The sequence below is a fragment of the Calonectris borealis genome, chromosome 4 (genome assembly GCF_964195595.1).
Source record: "Calonectris borealis chromosome 4, bCalBor7.hap1.2, whole genome shotgun sequence".
Lineage (NCBI taxonomy): Eukaryota > Metazoa > Chordata > Aves > Procellariiformes > Procellariidae > Calonectris > Calonectris borealis.
In genome coordinates this window covers 19157777-19183320 of record NC_134315.1, presented here as the reverse complement: position 1 = coordinate 19183320, position 25544 = coordinate 19157777, and the positions used below count along the sequence as shown (strand labels likewise).

General features: G+C 36.1%; 1 protein-coding gene across 3 annotated transcripts in view; it reads right to left on the bottom strand.

Annotated features, from left to right (window-relative positions):
• The window catches only part of SLIT2 (slit guidance ligand 2), a 267387-nt gene that overhangs the window by 54367 nt on the left and 187476 nt on the right, over positions 1-25544 (bottom strand). For 2 of the 3 annotated variants that reach the window (XM_075148838.1, XM_075148837.1), the window contains 11 exons: positions 22636-22707; positions 21886-21957; positions 21278-21349; positions 18945-19088; positions 18653-18816; positions 14256-14406; positions 7502-7576; positions 4268-4411; positions 2718-2861; positions 1525-1691; positions 566-698 (listed from right to left, as the gene is read on the bottom strand). In XM_075148838.1, the coding sequence (XP_075004939.1) occupies positions 566-698; positions 1525-1691; positions 2718-2861; positions 4268-4411; positions 7502-7576; positions 14256-14406; positions 18653-18816; positions 18945-19088; positions 21278-21349; positions 21886-21957; positions 22636-22707 (1338 nt within the window). Of the gene's footprint in view, positions 1-565; positions 699-1524; positions 1692-2717; positions 2862-4267; positions 4412-7501; positions 7577-14255; positions 14407-17879; positions 17904-18652; positions 18817-18944; positions 19089-21277; positions 21350-21885; positions 21958-22635; positions 22708-25544 lie in introns of all 3 variants that reach the window. The other variant, XM_075148835.1, reaches the window with a different exon arrangement.

Genomic DNA, 25544 nt, shown 5'->3' with positions numbered 1-25544 from the left:
GGGGTAATGGCTTTAAACTGAAAGAGGGTAGATTTAGATTAGATATAAGGAAGAAATTCTTCACTGTGAGGGTGGTGAGGCACTGGAGCAGGTTGTCCAGAGAAGTTGTGGATGCCCCATCCCTGGAAGTGTTCATGGCCAGGTTGGATGCAGCTTTGAGCAACCCGGTCTAGTGGAAGGTGTCCCTGCCCATGGCAGTGGGGTTGGAACTAGATAATCTTCAAGGTCCCTTCCAACCCAAACCATTCTATGATTCTATGATATCCACATTCAGTTATTCGGTTCAGTGTTGAGGATATAAATTCTGAGAGTGATTACAATTTTATATACATATATTTTTAAAGCTTTTCAGTAACAGTTCTTAGAGTGTTTTGGGAATTAGAGATTATTGCTAATCCAAACTTAACCTCAAATTTCTCAAGATACTGTGCAAGTCTTTATATCTATAAAGCGGTATATTAATAAATTTCAACTGATCTACTGAATCCAATTCTTCATTTCATTCTCCCCTCATTCTTGAACCTGACATTGATTTTCATAAAAGGGAAAAAAGTGTGCCACTTACAGTTCAGTTACATCTTTTGGGATGCCTCTGGGCAAAGCTTTTAGGCCTTTGTTGCTGCAGCGAACTACTGTGTCTAGACAAGTACATTCTGCAGGACAGCGGGACAATGGAGAGCAGCTATTGTCATCATTTCCTGGTTAATAAAAACAAACAGATGCTAAGCTTGCTATACAAATGTCACTTGAGTATTGGCAATAATATCCCACCTGGAATTCCCATAAGCAAACATGATATTTCTACATTATGGTATCTCTTGGCAGGGAAAACTTTAAGTCATTTCTGTAAACCATCGCTCCGACAATTTATATTTCAAGTGATGCTTTATGTAGTACAATGCTGTTTTACTAGCAAAAATGCTATTACAGGAAAAAAAGATCATTAAAGAAAGACCAAAACTTAAAATGAAAGATAATAAAGCAAAATGTATGTTGATTTTCAAAATTAACAAGTTATTAAAAATAAACAGATTCCCCTTAAAGAAAAGTTACAGCCTTGAAAATTGAGAAACTAATAATGCAACAAATGGAAGTATGAGAGAGATGCAAGATAGCAGCCATCGTTTTTTTGAGCATTGAGGGGAATTCCGACATTCAGGAAGTCACAAACTAAGGAAAATGGCATGTTATTTGATCAAGTAACCTGAGAGAGTGCTTGATTCAAGCATCAGCATTTGAAAATATTCTCATCTGAACTACAACATTTGTTCAATTTATTTAATTTCTATATTATCTTTAAATTATGATTTACAGTTCTGAACATAGGCAAGAAAGCATATATACAATAGCCGTGTGCTTGCTGATCGTCCAAAAATGGGTGGAAGATTTTTAAACTGACGTAGAAACTGAGCATGAAGCGCAGATGAAATTATTTAAAGCATAACACTTTGGGATCTGTGGGAACCATGCAGCTATTCGTATGAAAGCTGAAATTATAAGAAGTTCAAATATTAATTTTCTTACCATCATCGCATGTAAAATCCTGAATTGCCACATCCTGGATGGGAATCTCTTTGAGGAAGTAGGGTTTCTGGCAGCGAGGGTTCCCCGTCACAATGCGTTTCTTCCTTAGCCAGTCTCCAAGCCATGCGAGATGGCAGTTGCAGTTGAAGGGATTGGCCAAGAGGTTTCTGAGAATCACAGGAAAGTTTACTTCGGATGACACTGATTTTTCATCCTAAGTATTATATTTCTATTTTCAACAAGCTAAGTTTAAATACCATTCTTCAAACAATACTATGTACAAACCATAGGTGAAAGCTGTAATTTAGGCTCTGTGTGGTGAATCTTGATATAACTCGTTTAGAAATAATTTAAAACTGTCAAAGACCTGACTTCTTGTCAAGCCACTCTGTACTGATAATGCAATAATTTCATATAGAGATGAAGGCTGATTACTTTACATTATTAGCTTTAACCTGACAACAGCTATTCCATTAATTTGTCATCTCAAGATTTCCATCTTTTATTTGCTCCAGAGAATAAGTTTCCTATCTGAAGTGACAGCTAAGTTGATTACATGTCAGTTATAAAAATGAATTTAGATCTAGAAGTCTCAGTACTTTTGGCATCTCCTTACTTCAGCACAAACCTATTGACAATTCCATTATTTATAAACATGTCATCCTTAATATGCACAAATTAGTCACTTGGTGTGAAGTGTCACTTCTTATGTAAAAAGGGGATTAAGTACTTTCCTGAATGATGCTACCTACAAAAAGCATTTCTTCAGTAAACTGAGCGGCAGCTTTGCTCACCGTTTTCCCTTCCCTTAAATTGGACAGCACAGTGCAGAAAGACAGACAACATGCTGATTTGACCAGCTGCGTTCATGCGAAGCCTACCCAAAATGTGGGTTTCTACCCTGGCTCAGATCGGTGGGCTTCTGTGAGGGGGGTGACCAGGACGTTTTTCCAGCCTTCTCAGGCACTTCTGGAAACCAGCCTAACACTGCATCAAAGGGCACCATGAAAACAAACTCTTCATGCGTCCAAGATGGTCCAGAAAATAAACTTTCTTCAAAATCCCTCTATGAACTCTTTTTTCCCTTAACTTTACCTCACGTGGTGAAATTATACAGTAAACCATTAACAGAAATGTCCCCAAAGCGTTAAGAGGTTTAGACTTGGGTAAGGTAAAACACGAATGTGACTTACAACGTAGAGAGCGAATGCAGGGTATCAAAGGAGCCGGGTGCCACGGTGGTGATCTGGTTGTCATACAGCGAGAGCAGGCGGACTGAGCTCAGGCCCGTGAAGCTGTCGTTTCCCACACAGCTCACGCGGTTGCTCCTCAGCATCCTGAGAAAGGAAGGATCAGCATTTCTTAACTTAGCCCGAGCAGGGGCCGGAGCTGAAGTGGTGTCCTGAGGAGGGGCTGAGAGGTACGACTCCGGAAGGACCGCTACCGGTGGAGGAACCACGCGTGCAGTGACTGAAGGGACTGAGTGCAGTGTGCGTGGAGGGGACTGGAAAACAGAAAGGTGGGTGGATAGGTTTCACAGAGGCAAGGGGTGTTTCCTCTAAGCATGTGTGGGTTTTTTTTCTTTCAATACCAGAATCAGAAATTATGAGTTTGTTAACTGACAATAAATTAAATTGATTGAAATTCCCCAAATCAGAGATACACAGCAGTCCCCTCTTCATGTTTCCAAGCCTAATGACTCCAGAACTGCTATTTACATGGAGCAGAAGGTTGTACCGGCTGACCACCTCCTGAGGCCCCTTCGACCTCAATTTTCTTAGGATAAATTCTAGAAACCACTTCTACGACATTCTCAAGCGTTTCAGTTAAATGAAATCAGGCTACCCTGACTCCTCCTCAGCATGACTCTAAGATTTAGCAAAAATTTCAGAATACTAAGCCTATTCTAAAATCTTTCATATTTCTGTAAATCATACAAGCTTTGAAGTTTGCTGTTTTCCTACCTGTCCATCAATAAATGAATATTTTTTCCCCACACTCTTGTCTAAAAAGAGCTGCTTCTAACAGTTTTAGCAGCTTTAAATTTAAATACCTAATGTCTATGGACAGCTGAAGCCCCAAAGACCATTCAATCTTGGATCTGCTCTGCTGATCAGAAGCACGGGCTCTCTGAAGAAGGCCAAGAAGCTGTGGATTGTATAAACGTCTTTTTTTGAGTGGAAAGAATGAAACTGCCTTCGTGGAAAGAATGAAATGAGTTCAAGCTATAGTGCTCTTACTCCTCCCTTCACTGTTGAAATGACATTAAAATTACTTAGGAGAGAATAATTTCCCACTTTTCAATATCCACCAGAATAATTTTTCCTCTAGCAAAATTCCCAGTAATGGTTGAGCTGAATTGAATCAGACGCCATTATGTAAAATGTGTAATTCCCGTGCAAAATTCTGTTACTTTGAAGCAGATGATTATTCCCATTTCCGTTTCTGCAGTTGGATGTTTACCCATTCTCAACTGCTTCATCATTTTAGAGGACTCGTAATTTCTGTAGTCAAGTAACCACAATGAAGAATTTCCATATCCATAATTAATATCCATAGTTAATAATTAATGAATTCATATAATGTATGATAACTTTTTGTAAAATAGGAACAAAAACTAAGATATGCTTGAATAATCCACAGCTAATCCTCCAAAATCGAAGTTTTTAGGACAGATAAAATATAACTTTAAAAAATACCTGGCAGAAAGGAAGAATAAAAACACCCAAATAATTACACTTACAGTGTTTTGAGACTTTCTAGTCCTTTGAACATTTTGTGTCGAACACTTTCCAAGCGGTTGCTAGTGAGCAATAGTTCATTCACGCCAGAGGCTCCGTCAAATGCTCCTTCTTCGATATCTGTAATCTTGTTATTGCTCAGGTTTCTATTACACATTAACAGAAACAGAGAAAAACATGTTTTCTTTTTTAAATACCCTAAATTAATTGTTAAATGCTGCAGACTGCAGCAAGATTTCAAGACACTGAGTTATTGTGTAAAAGCAACAAATACATTGTTCAACTTTGAACCAATAAAAGCAAAATTCAATGCCCTGCTAACTAAAGAAGTAGAGATTTTTAAAGCAATCAATGGAAGATGTTTTTAAATAAAGGCAATTACGCAGTCCATGCTGCTGCCACACAAGAACATCTTTTCCTAATTTTGAATGTTGTCAGTGACAGTATATATATTTCACGTCTCCAGTCCTTGTAGCATTATTAGATGAATTAATAACAAAATGATACTGTATGAGTACCAGCACAACTAACCACTCTGATTTCTTTATTTCATCTCGGTAGATGGAAATATAAGAAAACAGTATAAACAGCAACATATGTAAATGGAATGTGTGAATGTAAACAATAAATGAAATGTTGATCATTTATGACATTAGTTAAAAAGGAGGTTTTATAAGCATGATAGTTCATTTATCTACAATTCGCATGCAAAGCAGATCAAAATGTGGGAAAATGACCTAAAATAATGCCAAAATATTTAGTGTTGAAATATGGAAATTACAACCCAAATGGGTAATATCTGTACTATATATACAAAAGCATACATACTCAACAACACACATTTTCTTAAAGATTTTTCATGTTATTCTTGCCTCCTTTTGTTTGTTTCATGTAACTATTTATACATATTACCGAAGTACATATCTACAAACTAGACAGCGTTATAATACACTAGTGATTTTTAAAAAGCTCTTAAAAATGCTCTGACACAATGTAAAATGAAGTGAAGCTAAAACCTTTTTATTTGATGGAATTAATGGTGTTGGGGAGAAAATGAAACATTATTTGGTGCAACTTCTAGAACAGCAAATGGTTCAAATCAAGAAGATACTATTTGTTAGAACAAAAATTCATACACTTGCCAGAATGAACTGGTGCCATTATATAAGACATAGAAAACAAGGAGTTGTGGCTTGATCTTTAGTGCTGACTACTCATCTCTAGCCTAGCTGTAATTTAACGTACACCTTGCCTGTGATGAAGGATACAATCATTGCTTTCATTTAGTTTCACAGTGGAGCTGTTCAGTCTCCTGTAAGGTGCTGCACAAGACTGGAAGCAATAAACTCATCATTTCTCATCTCAGCTGGCTTATCCATGTCAAGCCCTTAGTTTCCTAAAATCTTATTTGTTCCTGGTGTAACATGGATACTACTTCACCCACTTCACGGGGATATTTTAAGGATTAATGTTGCATAGCTAATCAATGATGCAGTACATACACGTGCTTTATTACTGATGAACCATCAAATCAATTAAACATTTAGGCCCCCATTTTTCAATGTCATCTGTGCAGAAAGACCTTTGCGCCTATTTGAACCTCCAGAAGAAATATGAGGTCTGCAAAAATACAGAATTCACTCGTATTGGTGTCTCTGTAACATCACTACCTCACTGCTTTCCAGTCATGCTTAACCAGTCACTATTATTCTCTAAATTGAAGAATGCTGTAACAACTGATAACTATATTAGGAAGTTATTAAGCAGTATTATTAAAAATGTTAACTTTTCATTAACATTTTCTCAATTTTGTTCCTCCTCAATTATCCAGATTTTAAAACTCTTGGGAGTTCCAGCAGACAGCTACACTAAGACTGATTAATATTCTTCCTTTTCTTTCTTTTGTCTTGAACACCTCCTCAACTAAAAAACAGTAAACTAGCTTTAGATGACATGAAATGTTTACTAAGCTACCTTTATAGCCTGAAAATATGTAATTACTGACAGTATATTCCCTTTTCCCCATTTTTCTTAAATATGAAGAACTGATATATGTGTGTGCTTGTGTATGTATGCCACGTCAAGTATTTTATTTACTTTAAAGGCACTCTGTAGCTGTAAAAAGTGCTAATCTGAGATCCTTGAGGAATGAAGAAAACTGTGTATCTACTGTATAGCACCAGAACACTGCTGTGCCAGACATTCCTACATTCTTTTTTTAAGTATCTCAGCCCAATCTGAGGTGGCAACGTGTACTCAAATGGATAGGTCAAAAGCAAAGTTGTTTTTTGTTTTTGTTTTGTTTTGTTTTGTTTTTGTTTTTGTTTTTTTAATTTTTGTCTGCTAACTAAAAAAACCAGTAATAAGTATTTAACTAATTGTGATCATGACAGCTGCCAGCAAGGATCTGAATAAGGCTAACAATAGTTTAAATAATTATTGCTCCCCTTGAGATTTTGGTCACTAGTAATCTAGACTGGCCTTTTACAAATGGTAGTAACTTGGTGACTACATTCAAAAAGCAGTGCGTCATTTTCATTAATCTGATCTATATTTACTTGCGTTTTTCTTCACTTACTATTTATGTTTGGAACTAATCCTGAAAAGATTGAGCACAGAGTCACTAGGTCTAACTAAATGATCTATCCTCAAATATGTCTTTTACATAAGTGAAAGGAAAGCTTTTCATAGATTTATTTTTAGTAACAACTGCAACTGGTAAGGTTATAAACTCCTCTTAGAACATGAACTGTGAACATGGACTTACACGGATGAGCTATCAAACCATTTTTTTCTCAGTCATTTAATTGTGATATTCCCCTCATCTAATGACAGTTTAATGAAGCACAGAATCAAAGGCATGTCTTGAATGTGCTGAAAGAGGCAAAATTGCCTGGTTAGGGAGTAGTACAGGAAGTTACAAAAGATTACTGGAACCTTTTTTGAGCAGCTTATACTGTGAGCTCCCTGCTGTGGCTGCATAACAGACCAGCTGGCTGGACACTGCAGTGAAGGTGCCGGAGCTATACACCATGAGAAGTTGTTACTGGCAGTGCCTAGTCCCATAAAAAAGAGCTGCCAACTCTGATCTACCTCAGTGATTAATTTAAACCCATTCTTGATTTTTGATTAGAATATACTGAATCTTTTATAGATAAGAACTAAGAAAGGTGGAGAAACACAGCAAGGAGCTAATGTGCTATCTCAATAGACAAGGTCACTGAAGTTGCACTTACATTTTACGCAGCTGAGGAAGTTTCTTAAAGATTCCAGTAGCTTCCAGGACTGAAAATTCATTGTTATTTAGTCGCCTACAAGAAATGACATCAATTCAGAAAAAAATATTCAGGCATTGGTACAGAATGTTCCACACTAAGTAAGCTTTTCAGACTGGTTTAATTGAATAGCTGGTATTCAACTGGTAGCTGAAGAACAATTCCATATATACTGACATTTCTAATTCTGGTAATTCCTGTGAATGAACATTCTCATTAGTTAAACTTAGGCATACATAAGACATACAGAATCAAAACCAGATCACAAAATATCATACAGCTAAAAGAAGATGTTTTTAATTTTTCTTTTAAGGAAAGAAAAACAAAAATGTAACTAAGGAATGATTCCATGGCAACTTATAAATAAAAATCTTCAAGAAGTACATATAAACCACTGAAGATTAGTTTACTGTTCTTTAAAGGATATCAGGTGGGGTCTGCCCAGACATCTGGAGGTGCTCACAGAACACTATTTACAAGAATGAAATAATTACTTTATGCTCAATGCTTCTTTTGAATAGGGACTGAAACACACTGCATAGATCTTCCCAGGAATTTAAAAACACTTCTCTGACCATGGTTTATCTTCAGACCACTACACCTAACACACATAAATTGTGTAAGGAAGCACTAAATGCTGCTCTGTAACACTACAAGAAAGTATACAATGAGCAACAAATATTAGCTGCATACTGATCTTTCCTGTCCAGGTATCAAGGTTGTTCCAGCATAGCAGCTGCTAGGTTAGGGGACCATCTACGTTTCAAAAAATATTTGCACTGACCCAGTATTCCCTATTTCCTCTCTTGAAAAGAAAACGGAAATTATGAGTCTTAGATTCTTTATATGTTTTAATGGAGTTATCATATTAAGGAAGGGAGTCTGTTCAGCTTTCATTTAGAGATCTTAAATAGGAAGGAAAAGAGATGACTGACAAGATCACCGTGAAATGAAATTCAGCCTAATTCTAAACGCAGAATGCTTTTCAGAATTGCCTTATTGCAAGACAAGATTAAAAAAACCCTAGAAAATAAAAGAAAGCTGCTCATTTATCCTTCCTTCCTGCTCATTCTCAATGATAGCCAGAAGGGAAATTAAGGTTGTAAATCTAAAAGTATGGCTGTACGATAGTTTCAGCATGGAACCAAACTAAGAGAAGACAGGAAGAGATTTTTGGATATACGGAACATTTGTATACCATACTGAAGTACAAGGAACATGAATTTCAAAAGATGCTACCACCTCTGAAAATCAGCTGGATGACTTAATGTGATTTTTAGTGTGACCATATCAAATGAAGTTTTTCACAGTGTCAATTAACGAACTTAAATCATCATTGTAAACAGCCTTTTTTTCCCTGTCCATCAACAATGGAAGCACCAAGTGTTCTCTAAATGCTGACATTTTCAAATGCTTTTCAAGTGCTATATCATCCAGTAGAATGACTTGTTTGTGAAAACATTTATTGATGCTACTAACTCTTGCTTGCTGTGCTCTACTGCAAACATTTCTAACCCCATTGAAAAAGACAAACAATTTGATCCTTCCTGCTTCACAACAACCTTTTACATATTAAAAATAATTTACTTTGTCTCTCCCTCAAGTTTCCTTCACACAAATGCATTCAATCTTTTTAGTTTTTCCTCGGAAGTCTTCTTTTCTAGATGATTCTTGTACTCCTTGAAATTTTTTCCAAGTGATCCATATCCATCCTGAAGAGTGAAGTCCCTGACACAGTATTCCAGCTGATATTAGTAAATATCAGTAAAATGATTATTTCATATAACTTACATACTACACTCCTGTACATATATCCCAAAATGAAATTTGTAGCAGTGCCCAATGGCACTCCTTCATCTTTAATATGTATGATACCACCATAGCCTTTTCTCTTGAACTACTTGCTGGTTATTCCTCAACCTTGCATTTGTGATGCTAATTAGTCCTACCTAGTGTCATATGTAGAATTTGATTTTTTTTTTTTTATTTAAACTAGTCTTAGTCTACTATCAATATTACAAAACAATTTTAAGAATTTTCCATGTGTTTTGAAGATTTTCAGTGTTTGAGAAGTTTCTCCATACTTCTCTATGATGGAAAAGAAGCATGGGTTGAATCACTGTATTATGTTTGGTTAAAACTGTAGCACAAATCGTATCTTCTCTCTAACTTTGTGTATACGGTGATATCACAAATCATGCATCATCACTGAGGGTAGATCCACAAATAAAGGGACAACAAGAGTTACAAATTATGGGTTTGTAATCAGAGGAATGACCACATGGATCACACGGCATTTCTATGGCTGGAGATTGCTGGCTTTAGATCTGGAATTCTTAAATACTTGCGCAAGAAGTTTTCATTCTATTATCATGGTAAATAATACCACACACAGAGGAATCAAAATTATTACAGATGACTGCAAAATTAACAGATGTGGTGGTATCTTCCTTCTGGATCTTAATATAATTATTTTTTGAGCCCAGTGCTCTTTGCTGGTAAAGACAATAATGATAGTTGTTATCTGTCAATCGCTGGATCATGAAAAGGATCTTAAAAATACCTGTATCTGGTTTATTCAAAGAAAAGTACTGAAATGTCATTCTCAAAACAAAAAAGTAAACAAAGAAGCATTTGATGGTGACATCTAAATATTCTGTTTCTCTGTTTTATTTGATGCTTTTTCCTGTTTTATTAACACAATGGGTAAGATATTTGCATGTTTTGGTACAATAACTGAACCTTCCTGGAAGGCTATGTACTGCAGTGATGTTCATGCTTTCAAAAACTACCTTGTTAGGATCCGGTATTGTATCAGCTATTGCAAAATCATTACAAAAATTGAACATATAAAACTGAAATTGTTTTTATTTAGCATTCCTCCTGGGGACTCTGGTTTGAGTGATTTATCAAATGCTTCCTGAATTTTCCTATATATTAGAATTATACCTGAAAAATATTTTATTTCTGGGGTGCATTTACAGGCTTGTACTTTATCTCAAATACTCAATGGCAGATTAGACAGACCTTCCAATGTTTTTCTGGAAGACTGTGAGCAAGCAACAAAATAGAAACAATTAGAACAGCACTTGGCTCATTTATAATCTTTTTCACTTTTTACAATTAAGTATCTGTCTTGAACTGTATTATTATTTTCAGATTTTTAAAAAAATTACTCTGAAGAAATGTTACTGATATTATTAGTGATATAATTACTGTTGCAATCTACACAATCAATACTCTTTTCCTCACTTTTGATCTTCATTTCCAAGCTGAAACGAAGCTCCGAACAACACCCTGCAGAAAATAATCTAGCCTTCCTCATCACTGTCATAAAAGCATCAATGTCATTTGACTCTAACAAGTATCTTTATCTCAGATTTGGTGGGTAAAAGAAAAGAAAGGCTAACTAGCTGCTCTTCTCATATAGGCCAGCAAATGTTGTGAACTGGAAAGAGTGGCCTTAGAACTAGACTGGGAAGTCCCAAAAGGAGCAACAAAGGCAGTGCATCAAAGACCAGGAATAACAGGAGGAAACAAGAGAAAGAGCTGTAACTTTTGCATCGGTGAGACAAATACCAGAAGTGTGTATTTAGCTAGAGCAATTGGATTTTCAGAGGAAGTAAAAAAATGCAGAAATAATTCCTCTATCCCCTTTGGAATACTTGCAAGGCTGTTGAAATTTTTATTACATCAAAAGACTTGAAGAACAATCTGTACAGCTTGTCAAGAAGAAGGTTGAATAGTGACTTTGTTACAGTTTAAGACCATCTTACTTGGATAAAGTGCTGGATAGAAAAGGGCTCTTTAACAACAAAAAATATAAAAGAAGCAATGATGGAAACTGAAGAGAGGTGGATTCTATCTGGAAATAGAAGTTCCCATTTTAAAAGATTTTAACAGAAGTGAAGGGAAATGGTTAACTTCTGTAACACTCTCAGGGAAATGGTGGATTTTTGATCCACTGATACCTTCAAGCAAGACTGGATGTTTTCTGAAAGAAGTGCTGTAACCAAACATGAATTATGCTTTAGTGAAACACATTTTTTTTGTTGACTGAAATTTGAGAGTTTGGGATACACAGCAGATGAAGCTTGATGTTTTAATTGTTTCTTCTGAATTTAATATGTGTGACTCATAATTATAGAAAGAAAACACTTGTCAGTTTATCTTCCACATGTAAATAAATGAATGTGAAAAACAACAATTAAAATACTAAATTAAGATTATTATTTCTTCAGAGCAGAGAGAATTAAACATGAATTCTACTAAGAATCAAGACAATGCATGCTTGTGACTTCAACAACTCCATTTCACATCTCCTGGTTCAGTAACTATGATTTTTACAACCATTAAAACCATCTCCTCCTAGACTTTAACCTGTTACCCATTCCATCAGTTTTTATTCTCCAATTCAAGTAATTTTATCTCAAAATATTATAGCATAACATTATATACATTTGACGAGTATTTTCTGTCTTCTTGTGGACCTTCCTCCATACTAAAATCTTCTTTATTTTTCCCTCCTTTTTGGTTCTTCACCATCTATATTGTATCCCTAGCAAAACCTATATGAAAAAAAAAAACAACATGTATTTCTCCACTGAAATCTATCTCCCTTTACCCAAGACTGTGTATCAATTTTTTCTTCTCTGGCACTACTTTATGAACAGTAAATCAACAGTGTGAACATGGCCAAAAGCTGAGCTTTGCTTTTCCCACATATGCCACTTTTTCAATTGAATTTGCCATAGTTCTGGGCACAACGAGAATTACCGCTCAGATCTGTAACTAGAACATCACTAAGTCCAACTCCTTCTCCCAGCTCAAAGACAGACAAAAATCTCCATCTCTGTTTACACAATATTTCAGTTTCAAATTCCTTTTCCTGTCCAGATATTCAAAATCCTTAACTATGGTCTCATCATTTCATACCTTCACTGCTGTACTGTTGCTTTGATGCCAGCTGCAGACTGATTATCTTTCAAGAGCTGTGCCATGCTGTTGCTCGTCTCACCCCTGTGGGTCACAACTTGATCACAGTACTCCTGTCTCCACATCTCTGCTCCCACTTCACTACATCAAATAAAAGTCCCTCTCTTTGGCCCCTCAACATTCTTCCTTGTTCTTTACACTGAATCTCCTAGGAAAAACAGCTATTTCATAGAATCATAGAATCATTAAGGTTGGAAAAGACCTCTAAGATCATCGAGTCCAACCGTCAACCCAACACCACCATGCCCACTACACCATGTCCCGAAGCGCCTCATCTACACGTCTTTTAAATACTTCCAGGGATGGTGACTCAATCACTTCCCTGGGCAGCCTGTTCCAAGCAAGGCTTGACCACTCTTTCAGTAAAGAAATTTTTCCTAATGTTCAATCTAAACCTCCCTTAGCACAACTTGAGGCCATTTCCTCCCATCCTAATGCTAGTTACTTGGCAGAAGAGACCAACACCCACCTCACTACAACCTCCTTTCAGGTAGTTGTAGAGTGCGATGAGGTCTCCCCTCAGCCTCCTCTTCTCCAGACTAAACAACCCCAGTTCCCTCAGCCGCTCCTCATAAGACTTGTGCGCCAGACCCTTCACCAGCTTCGTTGCCTTCCTCTGGACACGCTCCAGCACCTCAATGTCCTTCTTGTAGTGAGGGGCCCAAAACTGAACACAGTATTTGAGGTGCGGCCTCACCAGTGCCAAGTACAGGGGCACGATCACCTCCCTGCTCCTGCTGGCCACACTATTTCTGACACAGGTCAGGATGCCGTTGGCCCCTCTTGGCCACCTGGGCACACTGCCGGCTCATGTTCAGCCGGCTGTCAGCCAGCACCCCCTGGTCCTTTTCCTCTGGGCAGCTTTCCAGCCACTCTTCCCCAAGCCTGTAGCGTTGCCTGGGGTTGTTGTGGCCGAACTGCAGGACCCGGCACTTGGCCTTGTTGAATCTCATACAGTTGGCCTCAGCCCATTGATCCAGCCTGTGGATTTCCTCCCACCTTTGCTCTGCCAATGATGGCCACTTTCGTCTCCTGCCTTTCTGCTGATCCTTCAAGCATCTTTGCATTCCCTTTCATACTTTGTGCTTGGGAAAACCTTGTAAAGCTGTCTTAATTTTAGCTTTCAATCCCTCCTTGAAGACCACTTCACTTGTAATGCCTACAAATCATTCCCATATGGCACTTATTAAGCAAGTAATAATCTATGACTTCTTTTCTGCTCATCTCTGTTCATTATATTATTATCTCATCTTCTTAACCCAACTCTGTCTTGTTTGTCTGCTTTATCTTCCTCTGGTCTCCTGCCTGACACACATAATGTGTGCTTTGCATAAGAAGAATCAGCTCCGTTTTGTTAAACACCTAGGTAGCACTTTTTAAGACAGACTCCTGGTTACTGGATGTCCTACTTGCTCTTGTAGTTAAAATAAAAAGCAAAATAAACCTCACTACCTTTCAAAAGAATCCAGGTGGGTAGCTCATGTACTGGGGAACTAGAAACACAGAATAGTTACTTTATTTAATTATCATAAGTTTTTAAGGCTACATGGTACTGAAATGATGCATAAATAATTTTTATGAATATCTAGTCCTTTGAAGTGCACCACAGAGGTTACCTTTAATTTTTGTTGTTCAAAAAAGTAACACTGCGGTTTTATATTTGAAAATTTTAGTTAGTTTTTCCATAAGCAAATAATGCTTTATTATGGGTTCAACTTACAACTCTGCTGTGTACTGGGGGATGTGATCGGGAATTTTGTTGAGTTTCTGATTGGAGCAGTCCACTGTGGTCCCTTCACAGCGACATTTCTCAGGACAAGCCAAATCTGCAAAGCAGTCTCCACTTAATTTGGATCTGTAATCTTCAGTGCCTGTGGAAGAGTCAAGTCAAAATACAGATACTGAGTCAATAAAGTAGAAGATTTGCTTCTTGTGAGAAAGTTGAAAAGATGTCTGCAATGCAGATAACGGGTGGGCAACTGGGGAAATGTATGATAAACTTTGTGATACTGAACAGACACAAGGGCTTCAAGAGAGGGTTAAATACAGGGGCTTGAGATATGCTGGAAAAAGAAACTGTGACCAACTTCACATAACAGGATAACATTAACTTGAGCTTTTCACAGCTGTACTTTCTGCTGATTATATTGTCAGCCAATCTAGCCTTGTTTATAGCTAATCACACAAATGCTACTGATTCTTTTAGAATTTATTTTCTTTCTCTCTATCAAGAATAAATAGATCCTGAATGCCACCTTTTCTCTTTCTCTTGTTACAAATTTGTATTGTTGACTGGACTTCATTAACCTCTGTGATTTTTTTTTTTTTTTTGTAATCCCGATACTCCACATCATCTCAAACACGTAAGATTGAAAGCCCTGTTTTCAGCTTTAATTTAAAAAATGTGTGATCCTGACTTAAGCCTCAGCAGCTTGCCATGCTGTAGAAAGCTGCGTGACGTTCCATGGTGCTTGACAGAACCATGTTTTACTCATACCTCACAACCACATGGTTAGATCAAGCACAACAGAAAATCTCGCTACATTATCAAAACTGCATCCATTAGGCCAAGGATAAGAGCAAGGGAAAAGAGGAAGGAAGTTACAGAAGCAGTTGAAGTTTAATACTTGCTTACGTGACATGGCATTCTTACTACTGAATGTCCAGTGCCACAGTAACAGTATTACTGTCACAGATTAAATAAAAAGTACAAAAAAAATGAACCACATTGAAAGTTTCCTCCACCATTTCCCAGAATCAGTCAAAGAAAACATCCTAAACATATCAGGAGAAAACATCCAGTAAGGAACTGAGGGTGGGTGACAAAGAAAACAAAGAGAAGCTGAAAGGACCTGTGGGTTCTTCTTGGACAAAGGTGAAAAGACTGAGACTAGTAGAAGGTGCATCAGGGCTGGGAGGTACATTGTGATTTAGCTCAGACACTGAACTTTACTTACAGCCAAAATGGTGAACTCCTGCAAAAGTAAAGATAGCCAAGAAGGAAAGAAAGACAGAGTAATCCCAATTAAGACAAAAACATGAACTAAGCTCTCATGTTCTCTACTCAACTTTAGTTTGATTAGAAGATGTTGCTAAGGGGTACCGTCTTCAGCAGAGAGAAAGAATAATGCATTTTAAGTGGCATTAAAAAATGAAGAAAAGATTGGGGTTAATGACAGATTTCATATAGGATGATAATGCCTCCCATGCATTATTCTTCACTATTTTGAATGTATTCTTTAAAAGCTGCTCCCTTGAACATACATACATGCTATGCCACTTAAAACCTTAATAAACCAAAGAAACATAGGAGAAACAGATTCCTCAGTGGAGGAAAAAAAAACCCCAGCAGTCATCACATATTATGTTATCTAGCATTTGTAAATGTTTAAGTAACACATATGATAGAACTACATGGAATATTTCTATGAGCTAGCAGACAAATAGTATTTTTTCAAATTAATGATTTAATACTTGTATAACCTTTAGTCTTCCAAGTGACTATAATGAAATTCTTCCTAGTGTCTGCAGAGCAAGATCTCCCAATGACATAATTAAAACAAATATAAAAAATATTTAAGTTTTTAAAGAAATGCTAACATTTTTACAGTATTCACTGAAGTGTAAAGCAGTGTTTTTAGCACTTTTAAATACCCAATAAGCAAGGCTACAAACACATTTTTTTTCCTCCTGTGTCCAGAGTAAATCACTGTTAGCAGTTTAAAGAAAACAACTAAAATATTCAGGGACAAGGTCTTCAACAACTGAAATAATTTTTTGCAGCATCTCCCTGATAACCTGACAGAAAGAGAAACCACAGAAGCTGTATTTCAAGAAGCAAGTCTGTAGCACTTTTTGATTAATTTAATTCTTCTTCTTTTTTTTTATTTTCAGGAATAGCATTTTTTAAAGGGTACGTAAACAAACCTAAACTGCATGTGTGGCCATATTATAAACAGACTGTGAAGACATTTGCTGGCAAGAAAACACTTCTAACTCAGAGACAAAAGTTGTGCTGGCAAGGTTGAGGAGAAGTCACTCTGTGGCAGGAATACAGCTGTTCTACTCATTAAGGAATTGAGTGGTACTACAGGTTTGAGAAATTGAATCCGCCTCTGTTTTATGCTGCTTTAAAACACATTTTCGCGGCTGCCAATGCTGACAAATTGCTGCCTTATTTTGTATTTCATTTTGTCTTTTCTTCATATTCAAACCAACATATTAGTATGAGGGCATGAAGAACTTCACATGATTGATGAAAATTTAAGTGATACATTTCACAGCATTAGGGGAAGAGCTATTAAACATACCAGCTTAAAAGGCAAAGACTAAGACCACTGCAGAATGACAATATACCTGTAGTACTTGAAAGAACAAGTGCACTGGTGTCATAACCAATTATTGTAGATATTTTTCTAGGTATTAAACTATGGTAGAAAACCCTGCTTGCAAATCACATACTGTAATTCATCAATAGATTCATTATTCCCTTGTTTATTTTGCCAATCAATCATTTATAATCTGTTAGGAACATAATGCAAGTGCATCATTGTTTTTTTTCTATTAAGAAATCAGTGCACATACCTGACAAGCAAGGTAAAATAAAGAAAGAAACATGTTTCAAAGAGCTAGGGCCAACATCAGTAAATCTTTTGTGAAAATATCATAGACTTATTGTAGCTTAAAGCGGTGTGTAAACTGCTGTTTCATCCCAACTCTAAAGTCGTATTTTCTTTAATGGAAAGCATTTCTGATTCATTGTATGCGTGTGACCACAGAATGACTTTAATGAAGTATATCAGCTTTCTTTTCCAAGCATTCCACTGTGAATTAGTAAACACAAGGAGGGTAAGCAAGCAGGAGCTGCAGCCAGTGTAGAGCATGAAAGCAAGGCAAGAAAATGTTCATTTTAAAACATTTCTTTTTTTAAAGTTGTACTAGCTCTTTGATGGTAGTATGGTTTCCTGTGTTTAAAAGCAGCTCAGGAGCTACATTTTAAAAACAGTAGTGGCAGAAAGGCAAGTTACAAGGTCAGTAAAGGTGTCAGTTGAAATATGAACTAGCAGGTGCAACCTTCTAAATAATTTAAGTAGAGGTATAATTTTGGTAGGTTGTGTGCAAATTTGTGAGACAAAAAAAAGTAAATGGAGCTGCATGCTAAGCTCTTATATTCAGAAAACAGAACTACTAGAAATCTACAAAGGAAAACTATGTCTAGCTACAGGTATTGACTAATGTTAATACACATGCATCAGTTTCCTAAAAGCTATAACAAACTTTGCTTTTGGGGGGAAAGGGAGAGAGTATCTGCAGTTAGTCAATCTTACTGCAGAGCCAAACCTACCTGGAATGAAATACTGTTCTTTAGCTAAATAAAGAGAAAAAAAATAGAAGATGCACCTGAATGTCAGCAAGCAAAGAATGAGTTTTATTAGATTAAGTATGGACTACAATTAACTACAGATAATTAAGTGAAAAAATGTGTATTCACAATGAGAGCTGATAAACAACAAAGTGTGAATAGTCATAAATGTATCTGGAACATGGATAACAAACAGTTCTCATCTGGTATTTGCACTTGAGACTGAATAAATTGTAGAATGTGAAATACACCTGGAACAGCTGGACACCATATGAAGAAAGTTAGGAGTTAGAGAAATGTAAGTAGGAAATGGAATAAGATTAGAAAAAGAAAACAGTAAATTTCAGTATGAGGTAAGCTCCCTGTATAAAATGAATATGTCATGTTTCCATATTTAGCTAGAAATTTTTAGATCTTTTACATACTCCAGAGCTTTGTGGAAATTTTACAAAATGATTTATGTTCGTGATACTTGTAGTGAATAACTTTAGCATTTCATTCTGAAGTATTATATATTGCATTTCTTTTGTTAGATTTAATGCTACTCAGAAATAGTGCCAAATGTGTTAACTATAGTAATGTTCCGTGATTCAATAGTCTATGACTTCCATGATTTCCCTCCCTTCAGTCAAAGAACTAAAAAAGATTTTTCAACGTTTAATAATTCTGTAGAGAGCCAGCTGCCCCCATTAGAACTTCTGTAACCACTGTTTTTGTCAATAAAAGAAAAATAGCAGCTGATCTAAGACAATTACCTGAGCAGCGGAATTTCTTGCTTTTGATCTGGCCGATCCTTTTGTTTGCCAGACGGCGGGGGCTGGTGCAACGGGCACCACTGGTCTCAATGGGGTTTGTATGAAGATAATCCGCCAGCCACTTCAGATGGCAGTCACAGATAAATGGGTTCTGAGCCAAATGCCTTTCATGAAGAAAAAAATGATAATTTCACACATTATTTCCCTTTGGTCTCAGCAGTTCCCGATATTTTTAGTACATTGTAGAATATGAAGTCATACTAAAGACAACCATAAACAAGAGCATACATACAAGGTCTGAATTGCACGTAGGGGTGAGAAGGTGCCTTTTGCAATAGTCTGAAGCTTGTTGTCATACAAAGAAAGAAGATTCAAGTTGTGAAGATCTTGAAAAGCATCAACTCGCAGGCAATTGATCTTGTTGGCATTCAATAATCTGTTTAATGAAAGACAATTATAAAATTGAAAGAATTCACTCAGTGTCGCTGCAGCTTCAGCTTTTTTCACAGATAATTCTTTGTGCACATTTGTAACCAGAACAAGAGATGTAGTAACAAATATTAATTAACAGTGACATAAGGCATTTCAGTGAATTGAAATATTTTATTTAGGTGATCTGAAATTATTCCTAAATATTCACACCTTGGAGTTGAAATGTGTGGGTTTATTCAGCTAAAATCACATTTCTTGTATGTGCTGGTAGAACGTGTGTGTGTGGTATTTCTCTGTGCAAAGAAAGAAGCTTAAAAAATCAAGTATCTGCAAGGAAAACTAGTTCCTTTTGCCAAATAAATAAACAAACACAAAAGGAACTGAACACTGTGTTCATTAGCTGGAAGAGATGTGCAGTGGCACTTTTAATTATATGTTACTAATCAGCATGCTGCCGCATTAACAGAGTTGTAGTAAAAACTGGTGGCATGGAATATATCCAAATCTGTCTTGGATCCTTTTTCCTCTCCATCTTCAAAGGGAACCTTTTCTTCCCTGTACCTCCCAGACTTCTAAAGTTAAAACAAACAAGTCAATCTATACCAACTCCTTCATGCTTTTGAAGAGAAAAGAAAAAAAAAAGTAATTCAACTAGATGCATTTTTATGACCAAATAATTTTGATTTTTTCCCATTTCCAGCCAGAAATGGAATGGAAAGGTGGATTTGAAAACCAATGCTCTGATAATAAGCTGCACCACACAAGTAGAAATTTACTTAGACTGAAATGTAATGTCTATGCAAAGTATATCAAGCTATGGACATTTTTTTATTACAGAATAAACAGAAGTTCAGAGATGTCTCTTCCTTTTTTTTTTTTTTACAAAATCTGAAATCATAGAATCATAGACCTTTAAGATCATGAAGTCCAACCGTTAACCCAACACTGCCAAGTCCACCACTAAGCCATGTCACTAAGCACCACATCTACACGTCTTTTAAATACTTCCAGGGATGGTGACTCAACCACTTCCCTAGGCAGCCTGTTCCAAGGCTTGACAACCTTTCGGTGACGAAATTTTTCCTAATAGCCAATCTAAACCTCCCTTGGAGCAATTTGAGGCCATTTCCTCTTGTCCTATGGCTAGTTACTTGGGAGAAGAGACCAACACCCATCTCGCTACAACCTCCTTTCAGGTAGTTGTAGAGTGCGTTTTTATAACTGAAATCTCTTTAAAGGAAAACAGAAATTCATACCCCACCACTACTATACTAGTTTGTGACTAAAATAAATCAAAATGTAAACCTCTAGGTGGTGCTAGAACTTGCATTTTCTTTGTGTTTACTTACTGTTTCACCACCTTCAATGAGTTGTTAATAAACATTTTGCCAATCAATACACTATGAAGTCTGGACATTAAATACATCTAATCAAGTGGGAAGAAGTTTTAAATTTTTTAAGAAGCAGTTTTAAATCAACAAGTCGGTTATTCTGGAACAATTTCTTCCAAAACCACCACTGTTGTTTTAATGGCCTATTTCACAAATTTCTTTTACACAGTACAACTAGTGCACAGCCTCTTCTGCTAAATATTTACAATATTTGATAAATATATCACCATGACATTTTTCTTTATTCCCAGTATTAAATCTAAATAACAATGGTTTATAAGATTACATACGGAAGTTTCCAGAGTGTTAAATGAAATAGCAGCTGGAGTTCACAGAGTCAAAGAATCGTACAGAGAAGAGTGTCAGAAAACATTAAAAGTCATCAAGGAAACTGTACCGCAAGTACTCCGTTCTTCCATGGGTACAACTAGAAATACAATTACATGGCATTTCCACTACATACAAATATTCCTTCTATGGCTCCCACACAACTTTATACATACTATTTGCTGTTTACAGGGCAAGACAGTATTCATATCTTATGTGTTTTATCCTTATAAATTCCACACAAGAGAACAGTTTCATTTTAATCAATTTAGGCTGAGACATTAACTGAGATACGATGAATAGCAAGCTGGCCTAAAACAATCTTGACTCCTTTGGCTCTAACATAATTTGTTTTTATGATACTCTGATCTTACACATGGGATTTTCTGCCAGTTCTTCTCCAGGCATAAATCTCTCATCATGTTTACCCCTCTGAGTTATCCCAAAATAGAATAAATATTAAAAAAATACTCACAGCAATTGCAGAGAAAAGAGTCCTTCAAACAGGCCCTTTGGAAGTTCTGTAATTTTATTGCCATAGAGGACACTGTACCAGGAAATAATAAAGCAAACAAAGCCGCCATTATGAAAGGCATATACTATGTGATTTTGACTTTAAAAATAAAGAAATTTCCATTTTCCTGAAGGGAATTTAACAGCAACAATTTGATACTTGCAAGGTCCATGTGGTTCTGTGAGGTAGCAGGACCACAAGTTTTCCCAAAAGGTGTGATGCCCAAAATGCTCTCAGCAGAATCAGCACCTCACTATTTACAGCCTTACCAAGGGACCTTTGTAAGTGGATTTGCTGTTTGTAAGAACAACTAACTGGGGAATAAAAGAAATGTTGGATTTTGTTCAACTCTTTGCCATGAAAGTATTTATAAAAAAAACCATACATTTTTAGTGTCAGCTGTGATACAATGTTCAATTACCATTCTAACATTCTGAAATTATTTTTATAGCTTTCAGAATTGATCGAATTTATATGAAAATTGTGCAGGAAGCCAAAAATCAAAAATAATTTCACTATAAGAATATGAGAAATTTGCTTCTGTTTTTACAGGTCAAACAGATACCTACAGTGAATTGAGTGAACGTAAGCCCTGGAAAGCATCTGGAGCTGCTTCAGAGATCTGGTTATTGCTCAGGTCACTGAAATAAATTAAATTTGATTCAATTAATTGAAGCTATTTTCAAAATATAGTAAACATTAAAATAATATGTAATTAGAATTAGGCATGGAAGGGAAAGAGAAATTAAAATATTTATGTGAGGCACTGCCAAAGAATTTTAATATAAAACCACTAAAATTGCCCGTACACTGCAACAAAATGCATGGTTAAAAATAGACCTTTCAAATGCTTGAAAAAAAAATGAAAAAATAAAAGATTTACTTTTTCTAATTGCTTAAGTACATTTTATAAAGAATTCTCTGTTTGCTATGGCCACAGGACTATACAGTCTCAAAGATATTCCAAAATAACATGGAATAAACATAGCTTATCCCCATTAATTTTTTTTTTTTTGTAGAATGTTCACATACAGTAGCATAGTTCTATGCAGAACCATATTAAATAATTTCAATACTTGGTAAAAAACAATTATTATTAATGTGACAAAGATGCTATATGGTCTTAATAATCAGGCTGCCATATCAGTTAATCTTCCCTCAGTCAAACTTTCTTCAATGCTTACACATTGACTGCAGTTCCTCTGTATGACCTTGACTTGGTTTTTTATTTTTATGTATAGAGAGAGATATATATATGTATACGTGTGTGTATATATATATAAAAATAAAAAATTACATCTAAATTATTGAGTACGTACATTCTTCGAAGCTTTTTATATGGTGAGAAAGCTCCAGGAGGTATGACCTTGATTGAATTTTGTTCTAACCGTCTGCAAAAGAATAGCAATAACATAAAAATACAAAATCCAAGCCAAACAGCAATCTAAAGCCATAACAAACTAGAAGGAATAGACTTTAACAAAGAAGGTTGCTTTTGCTTTCTTTTTCAATACAATTTTTATCTTGAGAAACAAGGTCACTTCATTTCAGTTTTCATTACAAAAAATCAGTTTTTGTCTGTAAAACCAAACCTTTTGACCCATAGAGTGTAATGTTGTAAATTAAAACTCAATCTTGATTTTATATCTAAAGAAAACTTATTTTCAGAGCACACAAGATTTTTGTAAAATTTAAGCCAGAATTGTCATTAAAAAATTCAAACATGAGTTAGTGTTAATTGACTCCCAATGTATTATTCACATACAGCAATTTTTATAGTAAGTTTTATATAGAAATGTCTATAGACTTCTGTGAGTTAAGCATTGAAATATGCAAACCATAGGAAAGGGGAGAGGAATGTTCCTATAGAACAAATAACATTTGTTGCTACCTGCAGTAAGGCAAAATGCCGTATTTTTAAGCATGCACATGTGATTTCTTTAGATATAGTACGTAACGCATTTTTTTTAAGGTATAATACTAGGATTGCACAGCCACACTTCTAACTTCTTTAAACAAGTATTTTAATCTAAAGTTGTAGTTTATGTTACTGGCCACGTTTGCTTTGTATGTACAGTGACTGTTACTGAAACTTGCCATACTGCAAAGTGTGAATTTGCTGATGGAGACAGTTTTCCAAGAATTTTTTTAACTTCCAGAGCTTTGCATATGGGAAATCTATGCTGATACAGACCTATGGCCCACTTGCCAACAAGTCAAAACAAATTCAGCAATAAGCACATTTAAAATAGAAGCTACTTCTTCACATGCCACAGTATTTCATGGTTATGGCAGTGCAAAAATTTCCATTGTAGACATAAGGAATGAAACTCTTCATACTAAAAAGTACAACAGGAAAAGGCAGTATTATTCAAACTACATACCACGCTTATCTAATAAGCTTTCTATTTCCCTCTTTCATGCACAGGTATCAACTCTTACTATGATCTACATAAATAATGACAATGCCAAAAATCTATTTCGCATAAGGAATCAAAATTCTGTAGAATTTACTGCATTATTTTAAATTACTTGGACATTGACTCAGAATCTAAGGTCAAAAAACCTTTTTAAATCTAGAAGAAGGAATATTAGCCTATTTTTGTCCTTTTACCCTTGTCCTATTAAACTCTCTTCTGTTTCATTTTGCTCTGATAAAGAGACACGTGAGTCTCTGTGTGCGCAGTGTAACTCATAAGCTCATATATTCACTTTGAGTAAGCCTTTCCAAGAAACTATTCTTACAACAATTGTTTCTTTTTGTAAAGTTTCTCCAGAGATCACAGTATAGCTGAACTGAAGAAAGATTTTTTGCTGCCTTTGTGAAGTTTTGCTCAGATGGAGATATTTATACATTTAATACTCAAAATCTCTTAAGTTTGACCATGCTTTACCTTAGCAAAATTTGTTCTTGAATGGCTTATAAAGAAGCCAAGGAAAAAAAAAAGCCTCAAAAAATCTTTCTGACACACAGAAAATCTCACTTCATCAGAGCTGTTTTAGACAGGGTTCATGTTTTAAACCAGTCCTTAACTAGGAAAATGTTGCCACCTTGCTACAGTTTTCAGGTATATTTTAAACACTGCAGGGAATCCCATGGCACAAGACTGCTAACTTTTTCCATAAACACGGTATTTTTTCATATGCTTTCTTCGCCTTGGCTGAGCCTTTCGGACCCATTAAACGCATTTTGCATCAGACCAGGAGTACTGACAAGGCTACAAAGAAACAAAGTCACTCTTCTCCAGTACACTTGAGTAGATGCAGAAGGCAAACACCTGAATAAGTAAAAACTTGCTTAAGTTAAAGGTCGACACCAAAAGTTAGACCAAACCCAAGTATTTTCTGTTCTTATACTACATTTTTAGCTTAGTTTCCCCAGAAAATAAAGATCATGCATGCTTATCATCTAGATAGTTTTCTACTCAGCTAGCTAGGTCAAAGAGAGGTAAAACCTTCAGATAATAAATTTCTAAAAATTTCCTTATTTTAGCTATGGGAAGGAGCTGAGAAACCAAATTAACCCAGCCATGAAGGGAATGGCAGCCATCCATCCATTCCTGTTACACACTCTATTTGGCAGCAACCAACTGCCTAACCACCAGGGATAGCCTGAGCAGACATTTATCAGATGTGTAGCTTTGAAAACCAGCCAAAGAATATCTTGCACAGGGAAACACGTAGGGCATACGCAGAGGACTGGAAAGGGGAGGGGGGGAAAAAGGACAGGGAAGGATTAGGCCATATTACAAAGGAGGACTTGCATTGCTGGAGAGAGGGAGACACTGGGGAAAAATGCCTCTGTGTATATGGGAAAGACGGATTTTGCAGTGGCAATGTTCCCACATGAGGCTGTCACAAACCTCATTTATAAATGCTGCTTATTAACCCATGATGTAGAGATTTGTAACCTAGTGCTGGAGGGGGTCCAGGCTACATTCACCTATCCTTAAACATATAATGCTCTTAACTAGATACAATATGGCATGTAACTCAAGAAAGTGGACCTTCTGGTCCAGCATTAAATTAAGACACAAAGTATTTTCCAGTTTACTCTTTTAAATTGAAAATATATTAGTTCCATAAACTGAAGTACCTTACAGGATAGATGTATGCCATTTTTTATGAGACGATGGAATAGCAGATTTGATTTACTGCTATCCAATTTGTCTACAAATTATATGGGTCCAAACCTGAAGAATTCCTACTACAGTATATTTCTGAAAGC